General features: G+C 44.5%; 1 protein-coding gene across 3 annotated transcripts; it reads right to left on the bottom strand.

The window, feature by feature from the left end:
* Positions 1-359: 359 nt before the first annotated feature.
* ccdc97 (coiled-coil domain containing 97) lies at positions 360-27,547 on the bottom strand. 3 transcript variants are annotated; one of them, XM_059985092.1, is made up of 6 exons: positions 27,452-27,547; positions 26,770-26,984; positions 22,758-23,270; positions 18,706-18,960; positions 13,267-13,396; positions 360-2,539 (listed from the first exon to the last, which is right to left on the bottom strand). In XM_059985092.1, exons 2-6 carry the CDS (start codon positions 26,801-26,803, stop codon positions 2,413-2,415), a joined length of 1,059 nt encoding a protein of 352 aa, XP_059841075.1. In that variant the 5' UTR covers positions 26,804-26,984; positions 27,452-27,547; the 3' UTR covers positions 360-2,412. The 3 variants fall into 3 exon arrangements, with proteins under 3 accessions (XP_059841075.1, XP_059841074.1, XP_059841076.1); XM_059985091.1 differs by having other exon boundaries at positions 26,770-26,987; positions 27,452-27,540; XM_059985093.1 differs by lacking the exons at positions 26,770-26,984; positions 27,452-27,547 and adding an exon at positions 26,424-26,684.

Genomic DNA, 27,547 nt, shown 5'->3' with positions numbered 1-27,547 from the left:
GAAGCATGTTGTCAACCAGCTGCACGTAGTTTGATGCTCTGTAGTTGCCAAGAAAATTTTCAACAATGCCCTTGAATGCCTTCCATGTGATTTTCTCCGGTCCCACTAGAAGCCTGCATTGATGACCTGTTTGATTTGTGGACTAATAAAAATGCATTTCTTAATCGTGGTATCAGTTATTCTGACTTGAATTATGAATTGAAATGACAAATATAGGTGATTTTTAAATAAAAATGTTGGATAGGGTAATTTCATGGTGTGTTTTTGTGATCAGCAGTGTAAACTCCATAGCTACATCCCAAAGGATTCAGGTTTAGTTGTTCAGAGAAATCATTTAATAACACATCCAAAACCCTAAATGACTCTAAAATTATTTAATGTTAATTCCATTCAGCACATTGGAATGAAAAGCTAAATATACAGGAGCTGAAAATAAAATTAAACTCCTTTGATAAACCCAAAGTAATAAATGTGTGTTTTAAACTGTGCCAGTGACCAGTGTCTCAGTTTTGCTCCTGACAGAGGTTCCCAATTTGTGGTCCATGGCATAAGAAAGGTTGGAAACCCTTATTGTGCAGGATGAACCTGAACCCTGTATTTTGCAGTTATTTGCAAGCACCCAAGCTCCTCTTCATCAGGCTGGGAAACTTGTCAGCATCTTGCTCCACCTGAGATCAGATCATGCCTACACAATTGCTTCACAAGTTCAATGCCTTGTCACACTTGTCTGAGCATTTCAGTTTCCTTTTTCAGGAGTACCCACAAGCTCTATTGCGTCGACTGAAGATTTCGGTGGGCTGGGGGATGTCTGGGCTATATACATGTATATTTGTGTGGTCATATTTTAAAATATATTCTATATGGGCCTATTGTCTTTCTGCGCAAGGGCTGGGCCTCAAGCCGGGTCCGCCTGGTGCACTCCACTAGGAGTGCTGACTCCCCCCACCCCGTGTTTGCTCTATTGCACTCAAGTGTGGATTGATGGCACAAGTTTTTGACTCTTTATTGCATGATTGTGAAACCATTTGTGCTTGCCATCTTGTGTGTGCTTTGTGCTGTGTGTGACCATTGGTACTGTGTTTTGCACCCTGACCCCAGAGTAATATTGTCTCAATTGGGTATTCATATATGGTTGAATGACAATTAAACTTGACTTGAACCTAAATAAACTGAAATTGAATTGAGTAACTGGTGCTCAGACCAAAAAAGTTGCCGGCTTTAGTCCGGGGCTGGTAAATTTAACCCAATTGCTGCAATGCTGTGTGTATGCCTCCGTTAGTCTCGATAGACCATGGATTTGCACCTTGGAAAGTTTCCAGGGCAAGGTTTTTTTTATGGAAGACCAGCAGTTGCCCAAGCTGCAAGTCTCCCCTCTCCACGCCACCAATGTTGTCCAAGGGAAGGGCATTAGGACCCATACAGCTTGGCACCAGTGACGTCACAGAGCATTGTGTGGTTAAGAGCCTTGCTCAAGGACACACACGCAGCCTCAGCCAAGGCTCGAACTAGCGACCTTCAGATCACTAGACAAATGCCTTAACCACTTGGCCATGAGCAATGCTGTAATATTATGGAAAAAAACAAGAATTTTAGGGCATAAATTTATGGTGGGGGGTGTCTGAAGGCAGTCTAGTATACACTACCTGAGGGACTGGTGAAACCACTTATGTATTTTACAACACTCACCTATCTAGATAGTTCTTAAACCATCACAGAATAGAAGGATGAGAACCAAATGCGCTTGGTCTGGATGGGATCCTAGCGGCCAGCATGGACATGGTGTTGTGAGGGGCCTGTATCTGTGCTGCATGACACTGAGCTAAAGAGTCACATAGCACAGAGATCCCCGGCTGGAAACCGCTGGTGTATGTTCAAGGTCAATACCATCCCTAGTCAACAGCCTCATCATCAAAAATAAAAAGGCAAGAGAGTGCCTAAGAGAACCAACACTTTCAGGACATTATTCTCCCAATGTTATGCCTCTTGAACAGATACAAGATATTCAACTATAGAGGTGCCATACCTAGCTTGACATATAAAAGAGTCGGTGTTGACCGGGAATCAGAAAAGCTCTTGATGCCTATGAGGTATTATGGGCTAGATTATTCCTGCAGCTAACTCCATGCAAATCACAAAATGCGAGGATGCAGGAGACATAATAGCCGGAAGGTTCCACTCCTGTTCAAATAATGGAAGCTGAGTCCAAAGCTCCAGTGTAATTGACCAATTAAATCAATTTTTTGAAGTGAAATGGAAGTGGTGAGACCTGTTTCATGGTTTGGGCATACTGTGTACACAAAACCACAATATCTTCTCTTAACAGTCCTCAACAAATGTGGACGGAACTCAGACATACTGATAAATTTGAAACTTAGTGAAAGAGAGATTTAATAGAAATGCATTCAAATCCTGTCATTCCCTGTCCGACTGTGTTTCCATATCTTCAATTTCCACTGGCTCCTCCTCATCGAAGTATCGCTCCTCCTCATCGCGGTTCACAATGTCAAGGTTGTCAAAATCTGGATTGTCGTCAACAGCACTGAAAGGGGAAGGGGATGGGTCTTAAAATAACAACTTATATGGAGGTTTTCTAAACAGTATTTATTAAAATGAGTGTCATCTGCCTAGTGCTTTATTTATTTAATGCGATGCAGAACGGAATAGGCCCTTTGAGCTGAGCTACTCAGCCACCCACCAATTTTAGCCCTAGCCTAATCAGGGGATACTTTGCAATGATCAATTAACCTACAAACAGAGAACGTACAAACTCCTTTTAGACAGTGGAAGGAATTGAACACCAATCTTTTTATTTATTAAGGGAACAAGCCTTTCCAGTCCAACAAGCTGCACGGTCCAGCAACCCACCGGTTTAATCCTAGCCCAATCACAGGAAATTTACAATGACTAATTAATCTACCAGCTGGCACATCTTTGGATTGTGAGAGGAAACCCACATGCACACTGGGAGAACCTACAAACTCCTTATGCATAACAATGGGAATTGAATCCAGGCTGCTGGTACCATAAAACGTTGTGATAATTTTATTCCTGTGTGAACCCAGATTACGAATGGGGGAATTAAAACACTTCCATTTATTCTGCAGCTCTCAGAGCTACAGGATTTTGTAAAGTGTTTTACCACCACTGACAACTATCTGAAATGCAGTCCAGTTGTGGCACAGATTGGTGAAGGCAACAAGCTTCCAGAGCAATATAATAAGCACTGGTTATTGGTCGAGAGGCTTTTTTTTTAAATTTAGAGGTACAGTGCAGGTCCTGCCAACCCAGCAAGCCTGTGGCACCCAAATACACCCACGTAACTGACTGACTTACTAGCCCATACATCTTTGGACTGTGGGAGGAAACCGGAGCACCTAGAGGATATCTACACAGTCACAGGGAGAAGGTACAAACTCCTTGTAGACAGTGCTGGGAACTGAACTCCAGTCTTTTTTATTTATTTAGAGATACAGTTTGGAACAGGCCCTCCGGTCCAATGAGCTGAATTGAACCCTGATCTTCCAGCTGACACAGTGTGCTGTCTTTACGACAGTTATTTAGTTTATAATATTTTCGCTTAGTAATTCATTCAATAGTATTTTCTAGTTAGAATTAGAAGTGTTTAAAGTATATTCATTGCATGTAAAATATATCGGCATGCGATGACGTCACATCCGGTTTCGCCGCGTCTTGTGGGAAAACACCGGTTTGAAATTAGCGCGAGGGTGGGGGCTTTCCACGAGGCTCACCTGAGCACAAGCAGTTTTGCAGGCATGAGAAATCACAGTGAGAGCAACGCTGTAAGTTAATAGATAATCGATATATTGAACTAAGATATTAATGCTGATCCTGTTAGAGGTAACGTCGGTAGATAATGTTTATGCTTTCGTTAGTTAAAGAGTCGCGGATAGTTTGCATGGAAGTGTATTTAAAGTAGTCAATGGAGCAGGTAAACTCTCCCTGTATACTGCACCTTAGTGTAATGTAGTTATAGTCACCTTTGCAAGTATTTACACTTGAAATGTGATATTAAGGAAGGAACAAATACTGTATCAATCTTGTATTGTTTTATCAACAGTTTTCACCATATGTTAATGTGAAGAGTGAACAGTAAATGGTTAATCTTACTGCGATCTGGTTCTTATTAACTGTGGTTTATCCGGACGTTAAATTCGGCGTTTCGTTACACCCGAAGGAGAACGTTACAGTGAAAAAGCGGCATTATCAGGTGTTTCAAGTGCTGCAATGTCAGCTCAATCCAGCATCAAGTCGACGCCGCCCAGCGACAAGGGCAGTAAACCGACATCAAGTAAGCCCACCCAGGCGTTATCAGGTGTTCCAAGTGCTGCAATGTCAGCTCGATCCGGGATCAAGTCGATGGCGCCCAGCGACAAGGGCAGTAGAACGACATCAAGTAAGTCCACACAGGCAAGAGCCAAGGCAGAAGCCGCCAAGGTGCGACTGCATTACGCCAAACAAGAGGCAGTTTTGAAAATGAAACTGGCCACCAAAGAAGCCGAAAGGGCCGCCAGACAAAGAGAAGAGGCTGCCAGAGAAGCCGAAATCCAGAAAGAAAGGGCTGCCAGAGAAGCCGAAATCCAGAAAGAAGAGGCTGCCAGACAAAGAGAACAGGCCGCCAGAGAAGCCGAAACCCAGTTGGAAATGACAAAAATATCGACAGAGTTGCATGTGCTGCAGCTAGAAGGAGAAGGAGAAGCTGCCAGGGTGGAAGCAGAGTACATAGAAGAAGCTGAAGGGTCGCGTGATCTGACCGAAACAAGCTCTGCTTTGGAAAGGACCAGACTGGAACGCACGAGCGACTATGTACAATATCAAGCAGACAGGCAGGCTCGTCTCCCCTCTCCATACCTATTCGATAACTTCCCCAGCTACGAGGAAGAGAATTTACCCTCGCGGCCCCGCGATGAAGTCAAGAATGAAAGAGCTGACAACCGATATACTTTGACACCAAAGTTACAAAGTTCGATGCGAAGAGACGCGGAGGTTGAATCCAGGATGGCAAATTCCATGAGAAACGTGCGTTCTCAGTCATATGGGCGCCAACGCACTTCTCCAGCCCACATGCCGCTTGCAGCCGATCCCACGCTGCAGTATTTAGCACGACGGGATCTCGTCACTTCGGGACTGTACCAGTTTGACGATAAACCCGAAAATTACCGTGCTTGGCTCTCCACATTCACCAACGTGATTGACGGGGTCCAGCTCAGTGCAACCCAAAGGTTGGACCTTATGGCGAAATGGCTGGGGAAAGAATCACGCGACCAGGTGAGACGCATGCGTTCAGTGTACATCAACAAACCTGAGCTAGCCTTAAGCGAAGCGTGGGAGAGACTTTGGGAGAGATATGGGGCCTCCGACATTATTGAAGCGGCGCTATATCGACGTCTGGAAAACTTTCCTAAGGTGTCAGCCAAAGATCACTTTAAGTTAAGAGAATTCGGAGATTTACTCATGGAGATCCGAGGCGCCAAAGAAGATGGCTATTCAGCTGGTTTAGTATTCCTAGATACTCCATCCGGGATTAGACCAATTGTGGACAAACTTCCATTTGGGCTGCAGGACAAGTGGCTGACTGTTGCCTCAGAGTACAAGGAAGACCACGATGGTCGATTTCCTCCCTTTGAGCTCCTCACTAGGTTTGTGTGCAAGGAGGCGAAGAGGCGAAACGACCCTAGCCTCGTAGGTCCAGGAAGCAGTTCGATTTACACCAAGCCAGGCAGATCCGTTTCGAATGTTTTCAACATTGATAAACCCGTGTCAGTGCTCAAGACCGAAGCCCTTACGACTAACAACGACCCTGGCAAGTATTGTCCATTGCATAACAAACCTCACCCCCTGAAAGCATGCAGAATGTTTAGGGAAAAAACCCTTGAAGAGAGGACGGCTCTTCTCAAGGAGAAAAGAATATGTTTTAGATGCTGTTCCTCAACCTCTCACCTCGCCAGAGAGTGTACGATCGCCGTGAAGTGTCCGGAATGTGGCAGCCCAGATCACGTCGAGGCCATGCATCCCGACCTGTCACCGCAAACCGAGAGTACTCCTTCACCCCCACAACAGGACGGCGGGGAGGGAGAGGCTCACTCTAGGTCAATAGCTGTCAGCACGAACTGTACAGAAGTTTGCGGTCAAGCTCAGTCGAGTCGTTCTTGTTCCAAGATCTGCCTCACTAAGGTGTACCCTAAAGGAGCCAAAGACAAGGCCATCAAAGCCTATGTGATTCTGGACGATCAGAGCAATCGTTCACTAGTCAGTCCAGAGTTCTTTAAATTGTTCAACATTGAGAGTGAGCGGTTCCCATACTACCTCAAAACTTGCTCAGGCAACATGGAAACCCAAGGAAGGAAGGCAGAAGGCATCCAGATCGAGTCCCTGGATGGTAAAGTCGTCATCTGTCTCCCTCCGCTCTTAGAGTGCAACGAAATCATGAATAACCGCGCTGAAATCCCGACACCAAGTGCGGTGCTACACCAGCCACATCTCCACCACATCGCCAAACACATCCCAGAACTGGATCCGAAAGCGAAAATACTCCTGCTATTAGGAAGAGATGTTATCCAGGTACACAAGGTTAGGCAGCAGATCAATGGACCACTCAACGCCCCCTTCGCGCAACGTCTGGATCTGGGCTGGGTGGTGATAGGAGAGGTGTGTCTCGGTGACGTACACAAACCGACGGTCGACACACTCAAGACCAATGTGCTAGAGAGTGGCCGCCATTCGATTTTTCAACCCTGCACAAGTTCCATGTATATCAAGGAAGCACAACAAGGCGTTAACAAGCGCGAGGCAAGCGACGAGTCGCTGGGCCAGTCAGTCTTCGCTCTAACGAAGTATGACAACAAACTTGCACAATCAGCTCAAGATACCATTTCTTTAAAAATCAAAGACACCAAGGTCTTCAGAGATGAAGCAAATAATGGGGTGGCCCCATTGCCAATCAGAGAACCACGCCAGCGCTCACCAGATAACAAAGAGCAGGCAGTCAAACGGTTCACGTCCTTACGGAAAACCCAGAAAAGGAAACCTGAGATGCAGCAACACACCCGATTGGCTCACGAGGTACTGTGCACCCTAATGGCAGAGGTCACAGCCATTATAAACGCACAATCATTCCTACCTGTGTCTTCTGACCCAGAAAACCCCTTTATACTTTCGCCATCAACGCTCCTTACGCAGAAGGCAGGAGCACCTCCTCCACCAGGAGACTTCTCAGACAAGAATTTGTACACAAAGCAATGGAGACAAGTCCAGGCTCTGGCAAATCAGTTCTGGTCCCGCTGGAGACAAAAATATCTACCTTTGTTGCAACAGAGACAAAAGTGGACAGAACCCCGCAGGAATCTTCAAGTTGGAGACCTAGTCCTGCTCAGGGACAAGCAAGTCGCTCGCAACAGCAGGCCAATGGCCAGAATCACTGCTACATTCCCTAGCGGGGATGGACATGTCAGGAAGATCGAATTGAAGACTACCGACCAAGGCGATGTGAAAATTTACCAAAGGCCAGTTACAGAAGTTATTCTACTTCTACCCAATGACTGATTAAGAGACTAAGTTTGTACTCTGCTCATTGTGACCTTACGAAGGTCAAGCGGGGAGTGTGCTGTCTTTACGACAGTTATTTAGTTTATAATATTTTCGCTTAGTAATTCATTCAATAGTATTTTCTAGTTAGAATTAGAAGTGTTTAAAGTATATTCATTGCATGTAAAATATATCGGCATGCGATGACGTCACATCCGGTTTCGCCGCGTCTTGTGGGAAAACACCGGTTTGAAATTAGCGCGAGGGTGGGGGCTTTCCACGAGGCTCACCTGAGCACAAGCAGTTTTGCAGGCATGAGAAATCACAGTGAGAGCAACGCTGTAAGTTAATAGATAATCGATATATTGAACTAAGATATTAATGCTGATCCTGTTAGAGGTAACGTCGGTAGATAATGTTTATGCTTTCGTTAGTTAAAGAGTCGCGGATAGTTTGCATGGAAGTGTATTTAAAGTAGTCAATGGAGCAGGTAAACTCTCCCTGTATACTGCACCTTAGTGTAATGTAGTTATAGTCACCTTTGCAAGTATTTACACTTGAAATGTGATATTAAGGAAGGAACAAATACTGTATCAATCTTGTATTGTTTTATCAACAGTTTTCACCATATGTTAATGTGAAGAGTGAACAGTAAATGGTTAATCTTACTGCGATCTGGTTCTTATTAACTGTGGTTTATCCGGACGTTAAATTCGGCGTTTCGTTACACCCGAAGGAGAACGTTACACACAGTAAGAGTGGGTATTATGCGAACCACTTTACAAACATGCTGTTCTGCAATTTCCCCTGCTGCCAATTGTCATGAAGCTGGAAGTTACATGAAATTTTACAACCTTTTTTTAAAAAAAATATAAATGTTATGGACCAATACCATTAAAGCAAAGGGTCTGTGGACCCCAGGTTCGTAACGCTGCTTCATAGTTTGCTTGACGTTGTTTTTTAACCTAGTCCCTACAGGTAACTTACTGACTGCATGAGCGTGGCATTGCACATGGCACGATAAGGGTACTGGTGGCGGTGATCAGTAGGATGGCACTGAGGGACTCAAGGTTGAAGGAGGGTTTGTTGCAGCTCTGAAGCTGGGTCATGGGGCTGTAACAAAGTTACGCTACCGTGCCGCCTCTAATAACGCACTGGTGCTACACTAGGCCGTTCACGGATCCTCTTGGTTAATGGTCGGGGTCAATGGCATGGAAAAGGCTGGAAACCCTGGTCTATTGTTAATTTCTTTCCAGCTTAACAATTAATTACCTGCTTGTATTTTTTTTATAATCATAGGTTGATAGAGTCGTAAGGAAAGCTTTTGGCATGATGGCTTCCATAATTCAAAGTACTGAGCACAGGGGATGAGATGTTATGTTCAAGTTGTACAAGACATTGCTAAGGCCTAATTTTAAGTATTGTGTGCAGTTCTAGTCACAGGAAAGATGCAAGTATGGTTGAAAGATTACAGACGATATTTACAAGGATGTTGCCAGACTGAGGACCTGAGTCATAAGGAAAGATTGAATATGTTAGGACTTTATTCCTTGGAAGGTAGAAGATTGAGAAGAGATTTGATACAAGTATAAAAATGTGAGGGAAGTATAAATAGGGTAAGTGCAAGCAGGCTTTCTCCACTGAGGTTGGGTGGAACTACAACCACAGGTCATGTGTTAAGAGTGAAAAGTGAGAAGTTTAAGGGGAACACAAGGGGAAACTTTGTCACTCAGAGGGTGGTGAGTGTGTGGAACGAGCTGCCAGCCCAAGTGGTGCATGCCAGCTTGATTTCAATGTTCAAAGTTGGATAGGTACAAGGATGGTAGGCATATGGAGGGGGCTAAACTCACATGCAGGTCGATGGGAGTAGGCAGTTTATAATGCTAGGCATGGACTAGATGGGCCAAAGTGCCTGCTTCTGTAACTGTGCTTTTCTATGACTCTACTTACATACACGTAACTGCTTAATATGTTTCCTAGTGGCCACAGTATGTATATGCAATTGTTCAGTGTGCCCCCTAGTGGTTACATTTTTAGGATTCTGGAAGTTTCTTGTGGTAATGCATTATATGAAAAGGGGCTATCTGATTGGTTAACCCTTATCCACAAATTTAAATGGAATGTTTCTCATCTACATGCATGTTATGTGAGACCTCCTTTGCTTCTCTCTCCCTTCACTTACTAGACTTCTATCACTGTCCGTTTTTCCAATTTCTTTGTTCTAACAGTGTTTAATAAAATCATTGTGAAGAAACAAGCTTGTGGCTCTTTCCTGACTTCTGAAAGAACCTTAGATTAAAAAAAACATCAGAATCCAATGACATGCTACAACTCTCAACAGTGATCATGGGAAAGACGTAGCCTTGATTTAACTTCTCATCTGATAGACGACATTTCTGAGAGAGCAGCATTGCACTGGGGTGTCAGCCTCAAGCTTCTGACTCAGAACCATTAATCTGCGACCAACTGAGCCACGGCTGAGAGAACACCACAAGTTACAAATTTGCATTGGAAGTGAAACAATATGCAGTTCTTCGGTTAATCTAATAGATTACTTTCAAGGATGTGAAATCTGGCAAGCATTTATTTTCACATGTATCAAAATGCACAGAGATAATGGACTACAGTGCTTTTTTTCGTTTTAAATAAAAGTTAGGGGCAAACCTCCAAAGTAGGATATCATTTCATAGGATAGCAGACAGAGTGAAGATGACAACGACTTTTCTTTAGGGACTTTTCCCAGGGGAAGCAACAAGATGCCACACAGCCAGTCGCTGGATTCCAATGTTTACAATCCAAGGTTCTCTTGGAAGTCAGGAAAGAAGCACAAAACTTGTTGCTTCCCTTTCATTTTATTAGGCGCTAATAGGACAAATAAAATTGAAAGATGGACAGTGATAGAGGTCTCACAATCATGAGGAAATCTGCAGATGCTAGAAATCCAAGTAACACACACAAAATGCTGGAGGAACTCCGCAGGCCGGGCAGCATCATGGAAAAGAGTAAACAGCTGACGTTTTGGGCCGAGACCCTTCATCAGGACTGATAGAGGTCTAGTAAGTGAAGGCAGACAGAAATAAAGAATGACAGAGCCTCGTAGTCAACCCTTCTCATGTGACATACACGTAGATTAAAAAAATATTCCATTTAAATTTGTAGATGAGAGTTAAACCAATCAATTAATTTCTTCCTGAAATGCATCCACTGTTGTAACAGGAAATAATGTGGCCAATTTATAAGCAGCAAGCTTGCAAAAACAGTGCAATAACAGCTGCAACATACTTTAGTTTAATAATCTTCAAAACAATGAGATGGTAACTTTTAATCCAACTATTGCTATCACTATCTTATGCTTTTCTAACAAAACAGCACTCGTTCATGGTACCACGACTGTCAGAGATATTGATACATTTGCAAAGAGGGCACACCAGTGGCTGTATTTCTTTCAAGATGCTAGAAGAACTCAGCGGGTCATTCAGTGTCTAAGGAGAGGAATAAAGAGTTGAAGCTTTGGACTGAGACCCATCATCAGGTCCTGTGTGTATTGCTCTGGATTTGTAACATCTGCAGAATCTCTTGAGGCTATTATTTCATGAAGGGTTTGAGGAAATTTGCTATGGCACCAAAGACTCTAGCAAATTTCTACAGATGCACTGTGGAGAGTGTTCTCTCAGGCTGCATCAGTGTCTGGTATGGAGGCTCCAATGCACAGGATTGGAAAAAGCTGCTTTGGGTTGTAACTCACCCAGCTCCACCATGGGCACCAGTCTCCCCACCACTGAGTACATCTTCAAAAGGTGATGCCTCAAAAAGGTAGCATCCATAATTATAGGCCCCCACTGCTCAGGACATGCCCTCTTCTTATTACCACCATCAGGAAGAAGGTACAGGAGCCTGAAGACATGCTGAATATTTAAGGAAAAGTTTATTCCTCACTGCCATCAGATTTCTGAACAGACGATAAACCACAAGCTTGACCTCACTATCTTTGCTCTTTTGCACTGCTTATTTATTGTTTATATACACTCTGTGGCCACTTTATTAGGTGCAGGAGTGGGGCCTGGTGTGGTCTTTTGCTGCTGTAGCCTACCCTCTTCAGGGTTCGACGTGTTGTATGTTCAGAGATGCTTTTCTGCACACCACTGTTGTACACGCATGGTTATTTGAGTTACTGTTGCCTTCCTGTCAGCTTGAACCAGTCTGACCTCTGTTAGTAACAGAACTGCCACTCACTGGATGCTTTTTGTTTTTTGCACCACTCTCTGCAAACTCTAGAGCTTGCTGTGTGTGAAAATCCCAGGACATCAGCAGTTTGAGATACTCAGACCACCCGATCTGGCACCAAAAACCATTTAATGGTCAAAGTCACTCAGATTCCATTTCTTCCCTATTCTGATGTTTGGTCTGAACAACAACTGAACCTCTTGGCCATGACTGCATGCTTTTATATATCGAGTTGCTGCCACATGATTGGCTGATAAATATTTGCAAATGTACCTAACAAAGTGGCCACTGAGCGTATGTATTGCACTTTCCTGCTGCTGCAAATCAACAAATTTCACGTGTAATTGATAATAAACCTGGTCCTGATGCCACAGATGAAAGAGATGGAAGCCCTTAGCAGAAAAGGTGTTCAAGATAATGATTTGAAATGCAGGGAAAGAACAGTGACACAAAGTGTTGCAGTGCCTTGTTGCACAGGAAGCAACCTAACAGGTGATTCTTAGGACCCAGAGGGGGAATGATCAGAGAAGACTGATGTCAACAGAAAGTGGCCATAGATATAGGAGCAGAATTAGGCCATTTGGCCCATCAAATCTGCTCCATGATTTCATCATGACTGATCCAATTTTCCTCTCAGCCCCAATCTCCTGTCTTCTCCCCGTATCCCTTTATGCCTTGACCAATGAAGAATCTATCAACCCCTGCCTTAAATATACATAAAGACAGATTCCAGAGCTGCTGGTGGCAAAGAATTCCACATATTCACCGCTCTCTGGCCAAAGCAATTCCTCCTCATCTCCATACCAAAAGGCTGCCCCTCTATTCTGAGGCTGCATCCTCTGGTCCTTGACTCTCCCACCAGAGGAAACATCCTCTCTATGTCCACTCTATCAAGACCTTTCACCATGTGAAATGTTTCAATTAGGTTTCCCCCCCCCCCCCCCCCCACCATTCTTCTGAATTCCAGTGAATACAGGCCCAGAGTCATCAAATGCTCTTCATACGACAAGCTATTCAAACTTGGAATCATTTTTGTGAACCTCCTTTGAACTCTCAAAGTTCTTTGAAAGCACAACATTTCTAAGGAGCCCAGAACCGCTCTGTGAGGCTTCAACAGTGGTTTAAAAAGTCTCAACATTATATCCTTGTTTTATCCTTGAAATGAATGCTTACATCACATTTGCCTTCCTCACCAAAGACTCAACCTCCAGGCAATCCTGTATGAGGACTCCCATGTGCCTTTGCAACTCAGATTTTTGAACCTTCTCTTCATTTAGAAGATAGTCTATGCTATTATTTCTTTTACCAAAGCGACAAGAATTATTATGCAAGATCTAAACTGGAGAGCTTGACAGAAAACTCTCTGGATGGAGAATAGGCACTTTGATTAACAACAGGGAAGTTACACTAACTAGTTCAGATTTTCCAACAGCAGAGATAGTCATAATGGCCCAAACAGCCTCCCTCTGTGCTGAATGCATGAAGGTAAATGAAAATTACCTGTAATCAAAGTCTCCATCTTCTCCGTCGAGGAAGCGCTGATGCATACGGCTCACAAATTCGTCCCTCAGCATGATCCTCTCGTCGTCACTGGGCACCCACTCCGCAGCTTTGGACATGGGTCCGTCCTCTGTATAGAGACAGGAGTGTTGGCACAAGATAGACAACATAAAAATCAGCCTGAAGAAATTCAACATGATATCTAGAAACTGGGACGACATTGCACCGAGTTGATACACCTGGAGGAAATCTGTTCAAGGGGGAGCTGTGCCGCATGAGAATGACTTTGGCTCTGCCACAGAGAGTAAGCAACAGCTGTGAAAGGAGAGGCTGAGTAACCAAAGGACCCAACCATTGACCACAGCCGCCCACACTGCACTACGATATGTGATTCAAGGTTCAGCATTGCTTAGTATCACTTGCAGTACGTAAGTGTAAAGGAGAGCGAAACAGACATTGCTCCAGGACCAATACAGCAATAAAAACACCCAGTAAGATAAAAAACACAGTAATAAAATAATGCTATAAATACACAAGATAGCTTATATACATGGATGGTTCATTCAGTATATGCTATGTTGTATGACGTGGGTGACCGTGGTCTTTCGAAGACCATGATTGTTCTTGGCAAATTTTTCTACAGAAGTGATTTTGCAATCGCCTACTTCTGGGCAGTGTCCTTACACTGGACAATAAAGATTACGCTTCCTGAAAACTTCTGGGTGTATCTTATGGATTTAGAGTGACCCCAGGCATTATCAATACTCTTCAGAGATTGTCAGTGGTCACATAACCACAACATGTGATACGCATCATCCACCGCCTGCTCCCATGGTTTCACATGACCCTGATCTGTGTGTGGGGGGGGGGGCACTAAGCGGGTGTTACACCTTGCCCAAGGGTGACCTGCAGGCTAGCGGAGGAAGGAGCATCTTACACTTCCTTGGGCAGAGACATATCTCCAACCCATCACCCAACATCCACCAGGACCAGGAAGCCAAATGGTCATTGGGCCCATATATAGTACTGTAAGTGCAGAGAAAATTCAAAAATCTGATGTGCAAAAAATCCTCGTGCAAGATTCCCTGAAGGTTAATTTGCAGGTTGAGTCTGTGGTGAGGAAGGCAAATGAAGTGTTAGCATTCATTCTGAGAGGACTAGAGTATAAAAGCAAGGATGTAGTGTTGAGGCTTTATAAGGTGCTGGTGAGGCCTCATTTGGAGTACTGAGAGCAGTCTTGGACCCTTATCTAAGAAAGATACGTTGACAGTGGAGAGAGTTTTCAAAGGAGGAAAACAATTCCAAGATTGAAAGGCTTATCATATGAAGAGCATTTGATGGCTCTGGGACTACACTCACTGGAATTCAGAAGAATTAAGGGGGAATCTCTTTGAAACCTATCGAATGTTGAAAGGCCTCAAGTGAATGTGGAGGGGACAGTTCCTATGGTGGGGGAGTATAAGATTAGAGTACACGGCCTCGGAACAGAGATTTAGAACAGAGATGAGGAATTTCTTTATCTAGAGAGTGGTATTGGTTGCCATAGGCAGCTGTGGAGGCCAGGTTATCGGGTATATTTTCAGGCAGAGGTTGATAGATTCTTGATTGGTCTGGGCATGAAGGGCTACCAGGAGAAGGCAGGAAATTGGGGCTGAGAGGGAAAATGGATCAGCCATGATGAAAAAGCACAGCAGACTTGATGGGCAAAATGGCCTAATTCTGTTGCTAGCAATACATACAAAATGCTAGAGGAACTCACCAGGCCAAGCAGCATCTACAGAAAAAAGTACAGTTAACGTTTTGGGCTGAGACCCTTCGGCAGGGTTGGAGAAAAAAAGATGAGTAGATTTTAGTGGGGGATGGGGAGAGAGAAATGCAAGGTGATAGGTGAAACTGGGAGGGGGAGGGATGAAGTAAGTAGCTGGGAAGTTGATTGGTGAAAGAAATACAGGGCTGGAGCAGGGGGAGTCTGATAGGTGAGGATAGAAGGCCTTGGAAGATAGAGGGATGCGAAGGGCAGGCAAGGAAACAAGGTGAGAGAGGGAAAAGGGGATGGGGACTGGTGAAGGAGAGGGCAGGTCCCCCCTCTTCAGTCCCTCGCAGGGAGAGTGGTGGGGTAGAGGTAGATGCATGAAAGACATTTAAAATCATTACAGATAGGAGTATAATTAGGCCACTTGGCCCATCGAGTCTCTTATCAGAATCAGGTTTAATATCACCAGCACATCATGAAATTCGTCGACTTTGCAGCAGCAGTGTGATGCAATGCATAATAATAGAAACTGAATTAAAGTATATACATATTAAATAGTTAAATAAGAAGTGCAAAAAATAGAAATAAAAAAGTAGTGAGGCAATGTTTATGGGTTCAATGTCCATTCAGAAATCTGATGCCAGAGGGGAAGAAGTTGTTCCTGAATCATTGAGTGTGTGTCTTCAGGCTCCTGTACCTCCTCCCTGATGGCAGAGGGGAAGAAGTTGTTCCTGAATCATTAAGTGTGTGTCTTCAGGCTCCTGTACCTCCTCCCTGATGGCAGAGGGGAAGAAGCTGTTCCTGAATCGTTGAGTGTGTGTCTTCAGGCTCCTGTATGGTAGCAATGAGAAGATGGCGTGACCTGGATGATGGGGCTCCCTAATGATGGATGCCCCCTTTTTGAAGCATCGCTCCTTGAAGATGTCCTGGCAACCATGGAGGCTAGTACCCATGATGAAGCTGACCAAGGCCATTTGGCCCATCAAGTCTTATATAGGCTCAAAGATGAAAAAAATGGAGGGCTATGTAGGAGGGAAGGATTAGAGGTGGGAATGGGTGGACAAACTCCCACCACCTATTAAATGCTCCCAACGGCGTGCATTTCAAATAGCCCCTGACAACCAAGTCCAGCTCCTGACCTCCATCTGTGGCTTAGCCACTAAGCCTGACGGAACCATTTCTACTGACAGAAGGGGCAAAAGCTGTTTACTGGCACCTTAAAACCAGTCACCAGGTAGATGGGGCTCGAAAGCTGTGGATGGCAGCTCATCCAGAGAAGGGAAACTCATATTTCACACCTCCGCTGCCTTGCAGCTCCACCACTCATGGGCAAGGCTTCGGGAGTAAACCTCGAGGGAAAAATCTGGAGCTAGAATCCCTAAGTGAGTCTTACGTTGAGCTCAATTGTTGACTGGCAACTCCCGTGACACCGCTGATGCCAAACTCTGTCGGTCTCTGCTGTTCCTTTGGGTTCATCAGCTGTGTGGAGAGGGGCAGCCTGCTACGTGGGCAACAATTTGCTCTCCGTATCGTACTGCCCTGGCTTGTGGATCACGTAGACAGCAAGGATGTAATTGACTTTAAACTTTGAAATAGCGATACTAGGAAAACATAATCCAAGCCACATCTTCAATAAGAAAGGTTTGGAGTAATACCAACATTACAACTATTTGAGGCACCACAGTGGCAGAGTAGTTAGCACAACCCTATTACAAATCAGGGAGATTTACAATTCCAAGATCAATTCAGCCGCTCTCTGTAGAGGGTTTGTGCGTTCTCTCCATGACTATGTGGGTTTCCTCTGGGTGCTCCGGTTTCCTCCCACATTCCAAAGACTTATATTAATTGGCTACATAGGTGTAATTGGGCACTGCGGGCTCATTGGCTTGGAATGGCCTGTATCATACTGTAACACTAAAGATTATTATCAAAGTATGTACACAGTGTACAACTGAGATTCGTTTTCTCCAGATATCCATGAAACCAGGAAAACCACGGAGTTACAGGCCCTTCGGCCCACAATGTTGTGCTGACCCTCAAACGTTGCCTCCCATATAACCCCCCACCTTAAATTCCTCCATATACCTGTCTAGTAGTCTCTTAAACTTCACTAGTGTATCTGCTTCCACCACTGACTCAGGCAGTGCATTCCACGCACCAACCACTCTGAGTGAAAAATCTTCCTCTAATATCCCCCTTGAACTTCCCTCCCCTTAACTTAAAGCCATGTCTTCTCGTACTGAGCAGTGGTGCCCTGGGGAAGAGGCACTGGCTGTCCACTCTGTCTATTCCTCTTAATATCTTGTACACCTCTATCATGTCTCCTCTCATCCTCCTTCTCTTCAAAGAGTAAAGCCGTAGCTCCCTTAATCTCTGATCATAATGCATACTCTCTAAACCAGGCAGCATCCTGGTAAATCTCCTCTGTAGCCTTTCCAATGCTTCCACAACGTTCAAAGAAAAACATTAACCCCCACCACACAAAAAAAATGCTTGCAAATGGCAACATAATTGTCAAAACCCCCATGTGAAAAAAATCAAGCAAATGGAAACAAGAACATCAAACCCCAAACCCTTCCCCCACATAAAAAATACTAATAAATCATGCCAAATGGCAACAAGAAAGAATGGGCAAAAACAATATATAAGCAGAGAACTCAAATATAAAATATATCCACTGTTCTTTCATTTCAGCTTTCAGCTTCTGAGGTGTTCTGTATCCCACCATCCCATCACTACTATTCCCTCCCCGTCCTCACACATCCCCCTTGTGTTTAAATCTCCTACAGATAGTGTGGGGTAATGTAGCAGTAAGCCGTAGCTATTGCAGCTCGGAGCATTGGATTTCCGAGTTCAATTCCAGAGCCCTCTGTAAGCAAGTTTTCCATGTGCACATGGGTTTCCTCCAGATACTCGGGTTTCCTTCCACAGTCCAGTGATGTACCAGTTAGTAGGTTAATTGTGAATTAGGCTGGGGTTGAGTAGGTGGGTGGCCGTGCCGTGTGCCTATTGGGCTGGAAGGGCCTGTTCCACGCCATATCTGAAAGAGTCATTGTCCTAGAAAAGTACAGCACAGAAACAGGCCTTTCGGCCCATCTAGTCCGTACCAAACAATTTAAACTGTCTACTCCCATTGACCTGCACCAGGACCATAACCTCCATATCCCCACTATCCATGTACCTATCCAAACTTCTCTTAAACATTGAAATCGAGCTCACATGCATCACTTGTGCTGGCAGCTCGTTCCACACTCTCACCACTCTGAGTGAAGACATTTCCCTTTATGTTTCCCTTAAACTTTTCACCTTTCACCTTTAACCCATGGCCTCTGGTTGTAGACCCACCCAAACTCAGTGGAAAAAGCCTGCTTGCATTTACCCTATCTATACCCCTCAGTTGTGTATACTTCTATCAAATTTCCTCTCAATCTTCTAGATTCCAAAGAATAAAGTTAGGACTTTAGGACCTATTTAATCTTCCTTTATTATTCTGGTCCTTCAGTCTTGCAACATTCTTGTCTATTTTCTCTGCTATCTTTCAACCTTATTTATTCATTTCCTGCAGGTAGGTGACCAAAACTGCAAATTTCGTATCTCTGAATAAATAAATAGGAGGTAACATTTAGGGTTGTATTGAATCATTTCCCTCAAAGAAAATTTAAGCTCCGAAAATTTTAAAAAGGCACCTTCCTCCTCGTCTTCCTCTTCCTCTTCCTCCTCCTCCTCACAGGCATCCTCCCTTTCCTGCTGCCACTGTAACCTCTCCTGCACGATCTTTTCCTGATAAGTGTTCATCAGCAGGTCTGACAGGCTCATCGAACCGCTCAGGTTCCTGCTGTTCTGTGCCAGCAGTTCTTCATCTGTCATGTACTGTCTGATGTATTGTTCGTACAGCAGGGGGTCTCGCGTTCGCATCTGCTCGTCGCTGAAGTACTCCCCATCTGTAGGGTAAAGACAGACGAATGTTATTACAGGTACCTCAGAAAAGTCCCAGCCGACACTTCTGATGCACCGCAGAGCAAGATTCCTTTCCTTGTGCAAAGAACCTCTTCTGTATCTGCAGAAAATGGTATTTCCCCAGAGGCCAAACATTTTAATATCCATCCCCATCCCCATTTTGAAATGTCAGCCAACAGCCTCCTCTTCTGCCATGATGAGGCCATCCTCAGGGAGGAGGAGCAACTCCTCATATTCTGTCTGGGTAGCCTCCAACCTGAAGGCCTGAATATCGATTTCTCCTTCCGGTACTTTTCCCTCCCTTTTCTTCTATTCCTCACTCTGGCCTCTTAGCTCTTCTCCTCACCTGCCTATCGTCTCTCTCTGGTTCATCTCCTCATATCCTTTCTTCCATGGTCCACTGTCCTCTCTTATCAGATTCCTTCAAATCCACCCATCACCTCCCGGCTTCTTACTTCATTCCCTCTCCCCCATCCAGCTGACTTCACCCATCAGCTTCTAGCTTGTCCTCCTCCTCTCACCCACCTTTTTATTCTAGCATTTCCCCCCTTTCTTTTCCAGTCCTAAAGAAAGCTCTCAGCCCAAAGTATCAACTATTGATTCATTTCCATAGATGCTGCCTGCTCTGCTGAGTTCCTCCAGCATTTTGTGTGTGTTACTCTGACCATAGACACTGTCTGACATGCTGAGTTCCTCCAGCATTTTGTGTGTGTTACTCTGTCCACAGACACTGCCTGACCTGCTGAGTTCCTCCAGCATTTTGTGTGTGTTACTCTGTCCACAGACACTGCCTGACCTGCTGAGTTCCTCCAGCATTTTGTGTGTGTTGTTCTGGATTTCCAGCATCTGCAGCATCCATAAGACCATAAGATAAAAGAGCCGAATTAGGCCATTTGGGCGATCGAGTCTCCTCCACTATTTCATCATTTTCCCCCTCAGCCCCAAACTCCTGCTTTCTTACCGTATCCCTTTCTGCCCTGACCAATCAAGAATCTATCAACCTCTGCCTTACATATACCAATGATCTGGCCTCCACAGCTGCCTGTGGCAACGAGTTCCCCAGATTCACCACTCTCTGGCTGAAGAAATTCCTCACCTCCATTCTAAATGGACATCCCTCAATTCTGAGGCTGTCCCCCCCACCATTGGAAAGATCCTCTCCACATCCACTCTATTGAGGCCTAGCAACATTCGATAAATCTCAATGAGGTCACCCCTATTCTTCTGAAGTCCCTTGTGAAGAACTTTGGAGAAAGATTAGGGAAATAATCTTTATCCTGATTGGTGGGATATAGGGCCAAGATTCTACAAGTCATAATAGTGGGAGAGGGAATCTGTGCAGAACACTGAGGAGCTTTGCAGTAAAGGTTAATCCAGAGCTAGTTTTAATACACAAATAAAGGGTTAAAAGGGAGAAAAAACGTGGCTCTAGAGCAGAGCATTCACATTTTTTATGCCATGTACCAATACCATTAAGAAAGGGGTTCGTGGACCCCAGGCTGGGAACCCCTGCTCAAGACAGAAAGCAGGATGGGTACTCAGATTTATTTTGCAGGTGTGGTCTGACTCGTGGAGTTCTGCAGCGATCTATGCTGGGATCGCTGCTGTTTGCGATGTATATAACTGACCTGGATGAGAATGTGGATGGGTGGGCTAGTAAATTTGCAGATTGGCTGTGTTGCAGATAGCATAGAAGACAAGCAGGATATAGATCAGCTGCAGATACGGGCAGAGAAATGGACAGAGTAACACACACAAAATGCTGGAGGAACTCAGCAGGTCAGACAGTGTCTATGGTCAGAGTAACACACACAAAATGCTGGAGGAACTCAGCAGGTCAGACAGTGTCTATGGACAGAGAAACACACACAAAATGCTGGAGGAACTCAGCAGGTCAGACAGTGTCTATGGTCAGAGTAACACACACAAAATGCTGGAGGAACTCAGCAGGTCAGACAGTGTCTGTGGACAGAGAAACACACACAAAATGCTGGAGGAACTCAGCAGGTCAGACAGTGTCTATGGTCAGAGTAACACACACAAAATGCTGGAGGAACTCAGCAGGTCAGACAGTGTCTGTGGACAGAGAAACACACACAAAATGCTGGAGGAACTCAGCAGGTCAGACAGTGCCTGTGGACAGAGTAACACACACAAAATGCTGGAGGAACTCAGCAGGTCAGACAGTGTCTATGGACAGAGGAACGCACACACAAAATGCTGGAGGAACTCAGCAGGTCAGACAGTGTCTATGGACAGAGTAACACACACAAAATGCTGGAGGTACTCAGCAGGTCAGACAGTGTTTATGGTCAGAGTAACACACACAAAATGCTGGAGGTACTCAGCAGGCCAGGCAGCATCTATGGAAAAGAACACAGTCTTCGTTTCAGCCCGAAACGTTATCCGTACTTTTTTCCATAGATGCTGCCTGGCCTGCTGAGTTTCGCCAGCATATTGTGTGTTAATAATTTATATTTCTGCTCCAAGGGTAAAAAAGAATCTGACTGTCTGGGTGAGCAAATAAACAAATCTGATGCAGAGACAAAAGCAAAACACTGCAGATGCTAGAAATCAGCAACTGAATAAAAACAAAGTTGCTGGAATTAGCAGGTCAGGCAGAAAGAGGAATAAAGAGTTAACATTTCAAATCGCTGACTTTTACACTAGAACTGGATAAAATTGGTGATAGAATAAATGTTAAATTACAAAGGAAAGGAGGGGAAGGGGCAAAGAGATCAGTTAGAAGGCAAAAGGTGATTAAATCACAGCCAACAATAAACCAGTGCAGTAACTCAGTGGACGAGCAGTATCTGTGAAGGCAAAGAGGTGGTCGATGATTCAAAACAAGACCTTGATACAGTTTGTGTGATGCGTACTACAGCCAAATCATTCTCCGAATCTCGTCACCCACAATTAAAATACAAAATTTCATGGCTTCAATGTATCTATCGCTAATTCTATGGAGATCCTTGTTTTGTGGATGTCCATGAAGAGTACGAATTTCAGGTTGTGTACATTCTCTGATATTAACATGAAACTTTGAATTATGAGGGGTAGACAGGATAAATGCAAGCAGGCTTTACTCACAGTGGGTAGGTGAGACTAAAGGTCAAGGGTGAAAGGTGAAGGGGAACGTGAGGGGAGGCTTCTTCACTCAGAGGTGATGCGAGTGTGGAAGGAGATGCCAGAGGCAGTGGAGGATGCAGATTTGATTTCAACATTTAAGATAATTTTAGATAAGAAACACAGACGCAAGGGCCAAAGGGATTAGACAGAGTAACAATTCAGCATGAAATGGATGGGTCAAAGGGCCTGTAGCACTCCGACTGTCAGTCCACAAGGGAAAACCATATCAAAATGAAGAATAACATATTACAGAGAAATATACAAAATTATGAGGAGTATAGACAGGGTAAATGCAAGCAGGCTTTTTCCACTGAATTTGGGTGGGACTACAACCAGAGGTCATGGGTTAAAGGTGAAACGTTTAAAGGGAACGTCAAAAGAAACTTCTTCACTCTGAGGGTGGTGTGAGTGTGGAACAAGCTGCCATTGGAAGTGGTGGATGCGATTTGGATTGGTATGTGGATGGGGGGGATACGGAGGTCTATGGTCAATGAGACCATATAGAACAACGGTTTGGCATGGACTAGATGGGCTGAAGGGCCTGTCGCTGTGCTGTAATGCTCCATGACTCATGCTGGGGAAGACACTGAAGAGGTTGTCAACAGCAGCCTGAAACACAGACAGAGAAACAATTCTGTGTTCTGCGCATTACCTTTGATCAGCTGCTGCAGGGCCGCGTATCTCTTGTTGCGGACGTTTGTTCGAGCACTTTTCTTCTTTGATGACTTCCGCACCTCATTGCAGTAGAAAGCCACTTCATAGTTATCGGACAAGTGACCGAAGCAGACGAGGTGCTCCTCCTTGATGATCTTGTGGAACCGTTCGAGGAAGACCACGGGCTTGCAGTAGAAAAGTTCCTTGACGATGGACAGCTTCTGGTCATAGCGCAGGTCAGGCTCGTCCTTCTGCTGACTTTTGATCACAGCCTTGCTGCTAGAGATCGCGTGGAACATACTGTTCAGTGAAGCGTCCATGGCAGCTTCCTCCTGAAGATCGGTCTGCTCCTTGATTGCTGCTGCAGAGGCAGGGACAGCAGGCCGAATCTGTGCTCCTCCATCCTTCAGGGTGTCTCGACCCTCACTGGGAATTACCAGCATCTCTTCAACCCCAGCATTTTTTTCCTGAGTGACAGCATCTGGTGAAGAATCATCTTGCATTTGAGGACCTGTGGGTAATTTAAATTTCCTATTCATTAACCAGCTTATAAACATTTAGTTTTTAAGAAAGCAAAGTCCAAAAGAGGTAGAAAGAGTTCTGTCAGTACTGGAAATGCACTGAAAGCCAGTCACCATTTTGTGGAGGAAAGGCATTCAAAAGACTGGAATGGCCAAAACTAATCTCACTTTGGAACAGAATTCTCTGGAAATTTAGTATTTGTTTTAATTTCCCCGCTAATTTTAATCTGCCTTTCTGTACTAATTTTCTAAACCTAGCATTTCCGATATAGATGGCTGGTTTGTTACTGCCTGTTAGGGCAGTAACGAAGGTCCTCCGTCTCTGTCCTTGGCCATCTTCTCTATTGTGCCCCAGGTGTGGTTCAGGGTCCTCATTTTTGCCCCTACGGTATGGCACCAAGATGGCACTGTTCTCCCACATTTCCTCCACCCTTCAAGGGCCCAATGAAATGCTGTTTCGATGATGGAGTTGCCATTTCCAATATAGATACGGCACAGGAGCAGTATTGGGCCACACAACCCATCTAGTCTGCTCCGCCATTCCATCATGGCTAATTTGTTATCCCTCTCAAACCCATTCTCCTGCCTTCTCCATGTAACGTACATACCAAGAATCTATCCACCTCTCTTCTAAATATACCCAATGGCTCGGCCTTCACAACCATCTGTGGCAATGAGTTCCGAAGATTCACCTCTGGCTAAAGAAATTCCTCCTCATCTCAGTTCTAAAAAGATGTCCTTGTATCCAAGGGGTCCCAAGCTGGGGCTCATGGTGCCCTTTGGTCCAAGGCATAAAAAAGGTTGGGAACCCCCATCCTATTCTGAGGCTGCACTCTCTGGTCCTAGACTCCCCCCCCCCCCCCCGCCCCCATTATGAGAAACATCCCATCCATATCCACTTATGCCTTTAATATTCCACAGGTTTCAATTAAACCCCTCTCATTCTTATAAACTCTAGCGAGTGCAGGTTCAGAGCTGTCAAACCTTTCTCACACAATAACCTTTTCAACCCAAAGTCATTTTCTTGAAATTCTTCTGAACCCTCTGCAAAGTCAACATATCCTTTCTTAGATAAAGGCGAAAAATGCAAACTGACCAATGGCTGATAAGCCTCAGCATTACATCCTTGCTTTTATATTCTAGTCCTCTTGAAATGAATGCTAACATTACATTTGACTTCCTCAACCTGCAAGTTAACCTTTAGGGATTTCTGCACAAGGACTCCCAAGTCACTTTGCACCTCAGGATTTTTGAGTTTTCTCTCTGTTTTGAAAACAGACTTTGCTTTTATTCCTTCTGCCAAAGTGCATGACCATACACTTCCCTATATTGGATTCCATCTGCCATTTCTTTGCCCATTCTCTTAATCTGTCCAAGTCCTTCTGTAGCCTCTCTGCTTCCTCAACACTATCTGCCCCTCCATCTATCTTCATATCATCTGCAAACTTGTCCACAAAGCCATCAATTTCATCATCCAAATCATTGACATATAACATAAAAAGCAGTTCCATCACAGACCCCTGCAGAACACCACTAGTCACCAGCAGCCAACCAAAAAAAAGCTCCCTTTATTTCCACTCTTTGCCTCCTGCCAATCATCCAATCGTCTATCCATGTTATTATACTTCCTGTAATACAATGGCATTACAGCCTCACAAGTAGCACCTTGTCAAAGGCCTTCTGAAAATCGAACTACACAACATCCACCAATTCTCCTGTCGAGCCTACTCTTTCCTCAAAGAATTCCAACAGATTTGTCAGGCAAGCTTTTCCTTGAAGGGGACCATGCTGACTTTGGCTATTTTTAACATGTGCTCCAAGTCTCTGAAACCTCAACCTTAATAGTGACTCTAACATCTTCCCAATCACTGAGGTCAGGCTAAATGGCCTATAATGTCCTTTCTTCTGCTTCTCCCTTCTTGAAGAGTGGTGCAATTTTTCAGTCCTCTGGAACCATGCCAGAACCTCGTGATTCTTGAAAGATCATTACTAATTCCTTAAGAATCTTTCAGCTACCTCTTTAAGAACCCTGGTCCTGGAGACTTATCTACCTTCAGACCTTCCAGCTTCCCAAGCACCTTCTCCCTTTTAATAGTAACTACATTCACTTATGCCCCTGACCCTCTCGAACTTTCAGCATACTGCTCGTCTTCCACAGTAAAGACTGAAGCAAAATACTTAAGTTCATCCATAATTTCTTTATCTCCTTTTACAATCTCCCCAGCATCATTTTCCAGCAGGTCCAATATCTACTCTCGCCTATTTTACTCTTTATCCTGTATATCTGAAAAAAAAACTTTTGGTATCCTCTTTGATGTTATTGGTTGGCTTACCTTCATATTTCATCTTTTCCCTCCCTTATAGCTTCTAGTTCCCTTCTGTTGGTTTTCAAAAGCTTTCCAATCCTTTAATGTCCCGCTAATTTTTGCATTATTACAAAATAAGTCCTCTTTTTTGCTTCTATGGTGTATTTGACTCTCCTTGTCAGCCATGGTTGCATCATCCTGCACTTTCCGAATTGTCCCCAGAAACTCCAGCCATAGCTGTTCTGCCATCATCCTTACTAGTGCCCCCTTCCAATCAGCTTTGGCCAGCTCCTCTCTCATGCCTCCATAATTCTCATGTCTCCACTGTAATACCTACTGATAGATATAATTTCAGCTTCTCCTTCTGAAACTGCAAGGTGAATGTTTTCATATTATGAACACTTGTCTCTTATGGGTTCCTTTACCTTAAATGCCATAATCAAATCCAGTGCTTTAACACACAATCTGGAACAGCCTTTCCCCTACCTCGCTCAACCACAAGCTGCTCTAAAAGGCCATCTCATAGGCATTCTACAAATTCTCTCTCTTGTGATTCAGCACTAACCTGATTTTCCCAATCTACTTGCATAGTAGTGAAATCCCCCATGATTACCAGAACATTACCCTTCTGCCGTGCACTTCTATCTCCCATTGCAGTTTGTAGCCCACATCCTGGCCACTATTCAGAGGCCTATATATGACTCCCATCAGGGTCCTTTTACCCTTGCAGTTTCTGAACTCTACCCACAAAGATTCTACATCTTCTGATGCCATGGCGCCTCTCTAAGTATTTGATTTCCTTTTTAACCAACAAAGCCACGAACCACCTCTGCTCACCTGCCTGTCCTTTCACCACCATGCCTATCATTGGATGTTAAGCTCCCAACTGTGATCTTCTTTCAGCCACGACTCAGGGATGCCCACAACGGATAATAAACGTTGTATCTGGCAGTAAGTCCAGGTTCCACCAAACTGTTTTATTCGGGTTAGAGGAATGAGCTAAACCAGGGAAAGCAGTACAAGATATCTCGTAGTAATTTAACCTCGGGAATGTGGAATAGTGACCGAAAGCCCAGCGTGGTAGCAACACCGCGGGGCTTAACGATTCGGCCGTGAGCCGAGGCCTCGACCATGTTTCTAGGCCGCGCCCCTCATCCCCGCCGAACATTACCCAGGACTTTACCTTCCGGAAGGTTCACACAATCTTTCCCGTCCATCGCCTCATATCTTACACACCGCTGGTTTCCATTTTGCTCCAAAGAATAATTCAAGCAAAAGCGTTTTAATCCAAATGTTCATAACCGGGATGTGAAGCGCTACGGACAGTTTCCGATCATCAAAGATTCCTCCCTCGGGAGGGCAAACGGCCGTTGTAAAGTTCCGACCTCCAAGCAGATCCTGCTAAAATAAATCTCAATTAAAAACAAGTCCTTAACCGGGATTTATGTTTAAAGGGTTGTAACATCCGTTGTTTGACAACCTGTACAATTTCGCAATTGGCACATTTTCTGTCTTAAGGAAAACGATCCTGTTCTTTTTGTTACGGGCTGTGCACGGAAGGAAGCCATTTGCTCGTGTTATATCCATAACGACGAAAAAAAAGCTTCGTGACTACCCGTTTCCCCAGCGCTAGTTTGTGCTCCATGCTAAGATCTGACTGTACCCCGAGTGCATAGTATGAATAGATAGTCAGAATATTTTCTACAGAGCGGTGGTGTCCAGAGCTAGAGGACACAGGTTTAAGGTGGGAGCAGAGATAAAAAGGCCTCCCCTTATCCCATCTTTGTTGCCACAGTAATTAAACAGACTTTTAAATTATTGTTTTCACCTCCCTCTTATCCAAAGGCACCACTATATGTACATACTTGATTTTAAGTGATTGCTCTGTTAGAATGTCTGCCACCTCATTTCCTTTAACCCCAACGTGGGTAGGAATGTATACACACGCCTGCACCCTGCAG

The sequence above is a fragment of the Hypanus sabinus genome, chromosome 11 (assembly GCF_030144855.1).
Source record: "Hypanus sabinus isolate sHypSab1 chromosome 11, sHypSab1.hap1, whole genome shotgun sequence".
NCBI lineage: Eukaryota > Metazoa > Chordata > Chondrichthyes > Myliobatiformes > Dasyatidae > Hypanus > Hypanus sabinus.
The sequence above is the reverse complement of the archived record's forward strand: the minus strand, read 5'-3'. Positions and strand labels throughout refer to the sequence as shown.

What these genes read in the sequence shown, in the direction of transcription:
- ccdc97 (XM_059985092.1), bottom strand. Translation starts at nt 26,803, where the DNA reads ATGGACGGGAAAGATTGTGTGAACCTTCCGGAAG. An exon ending in CCTGCAGCAGCTGATCAAAG is followed by an intron (nt 18,961 to 22,757) that starts GTAATGCGCAGA and finishes TTTACCCTACAG; the next exon opens with ATGGGGAGTACTTCAGCGAC. An exon ending in AGAGGAAGACGAGGAGGAAG is followed by an intron (nt 13,397 to 18,705) that starts GTGCCTTTTTAA and finishes GTCTCTATACAG; the next exon opens with AGGACGGACCCATGTCCAAA.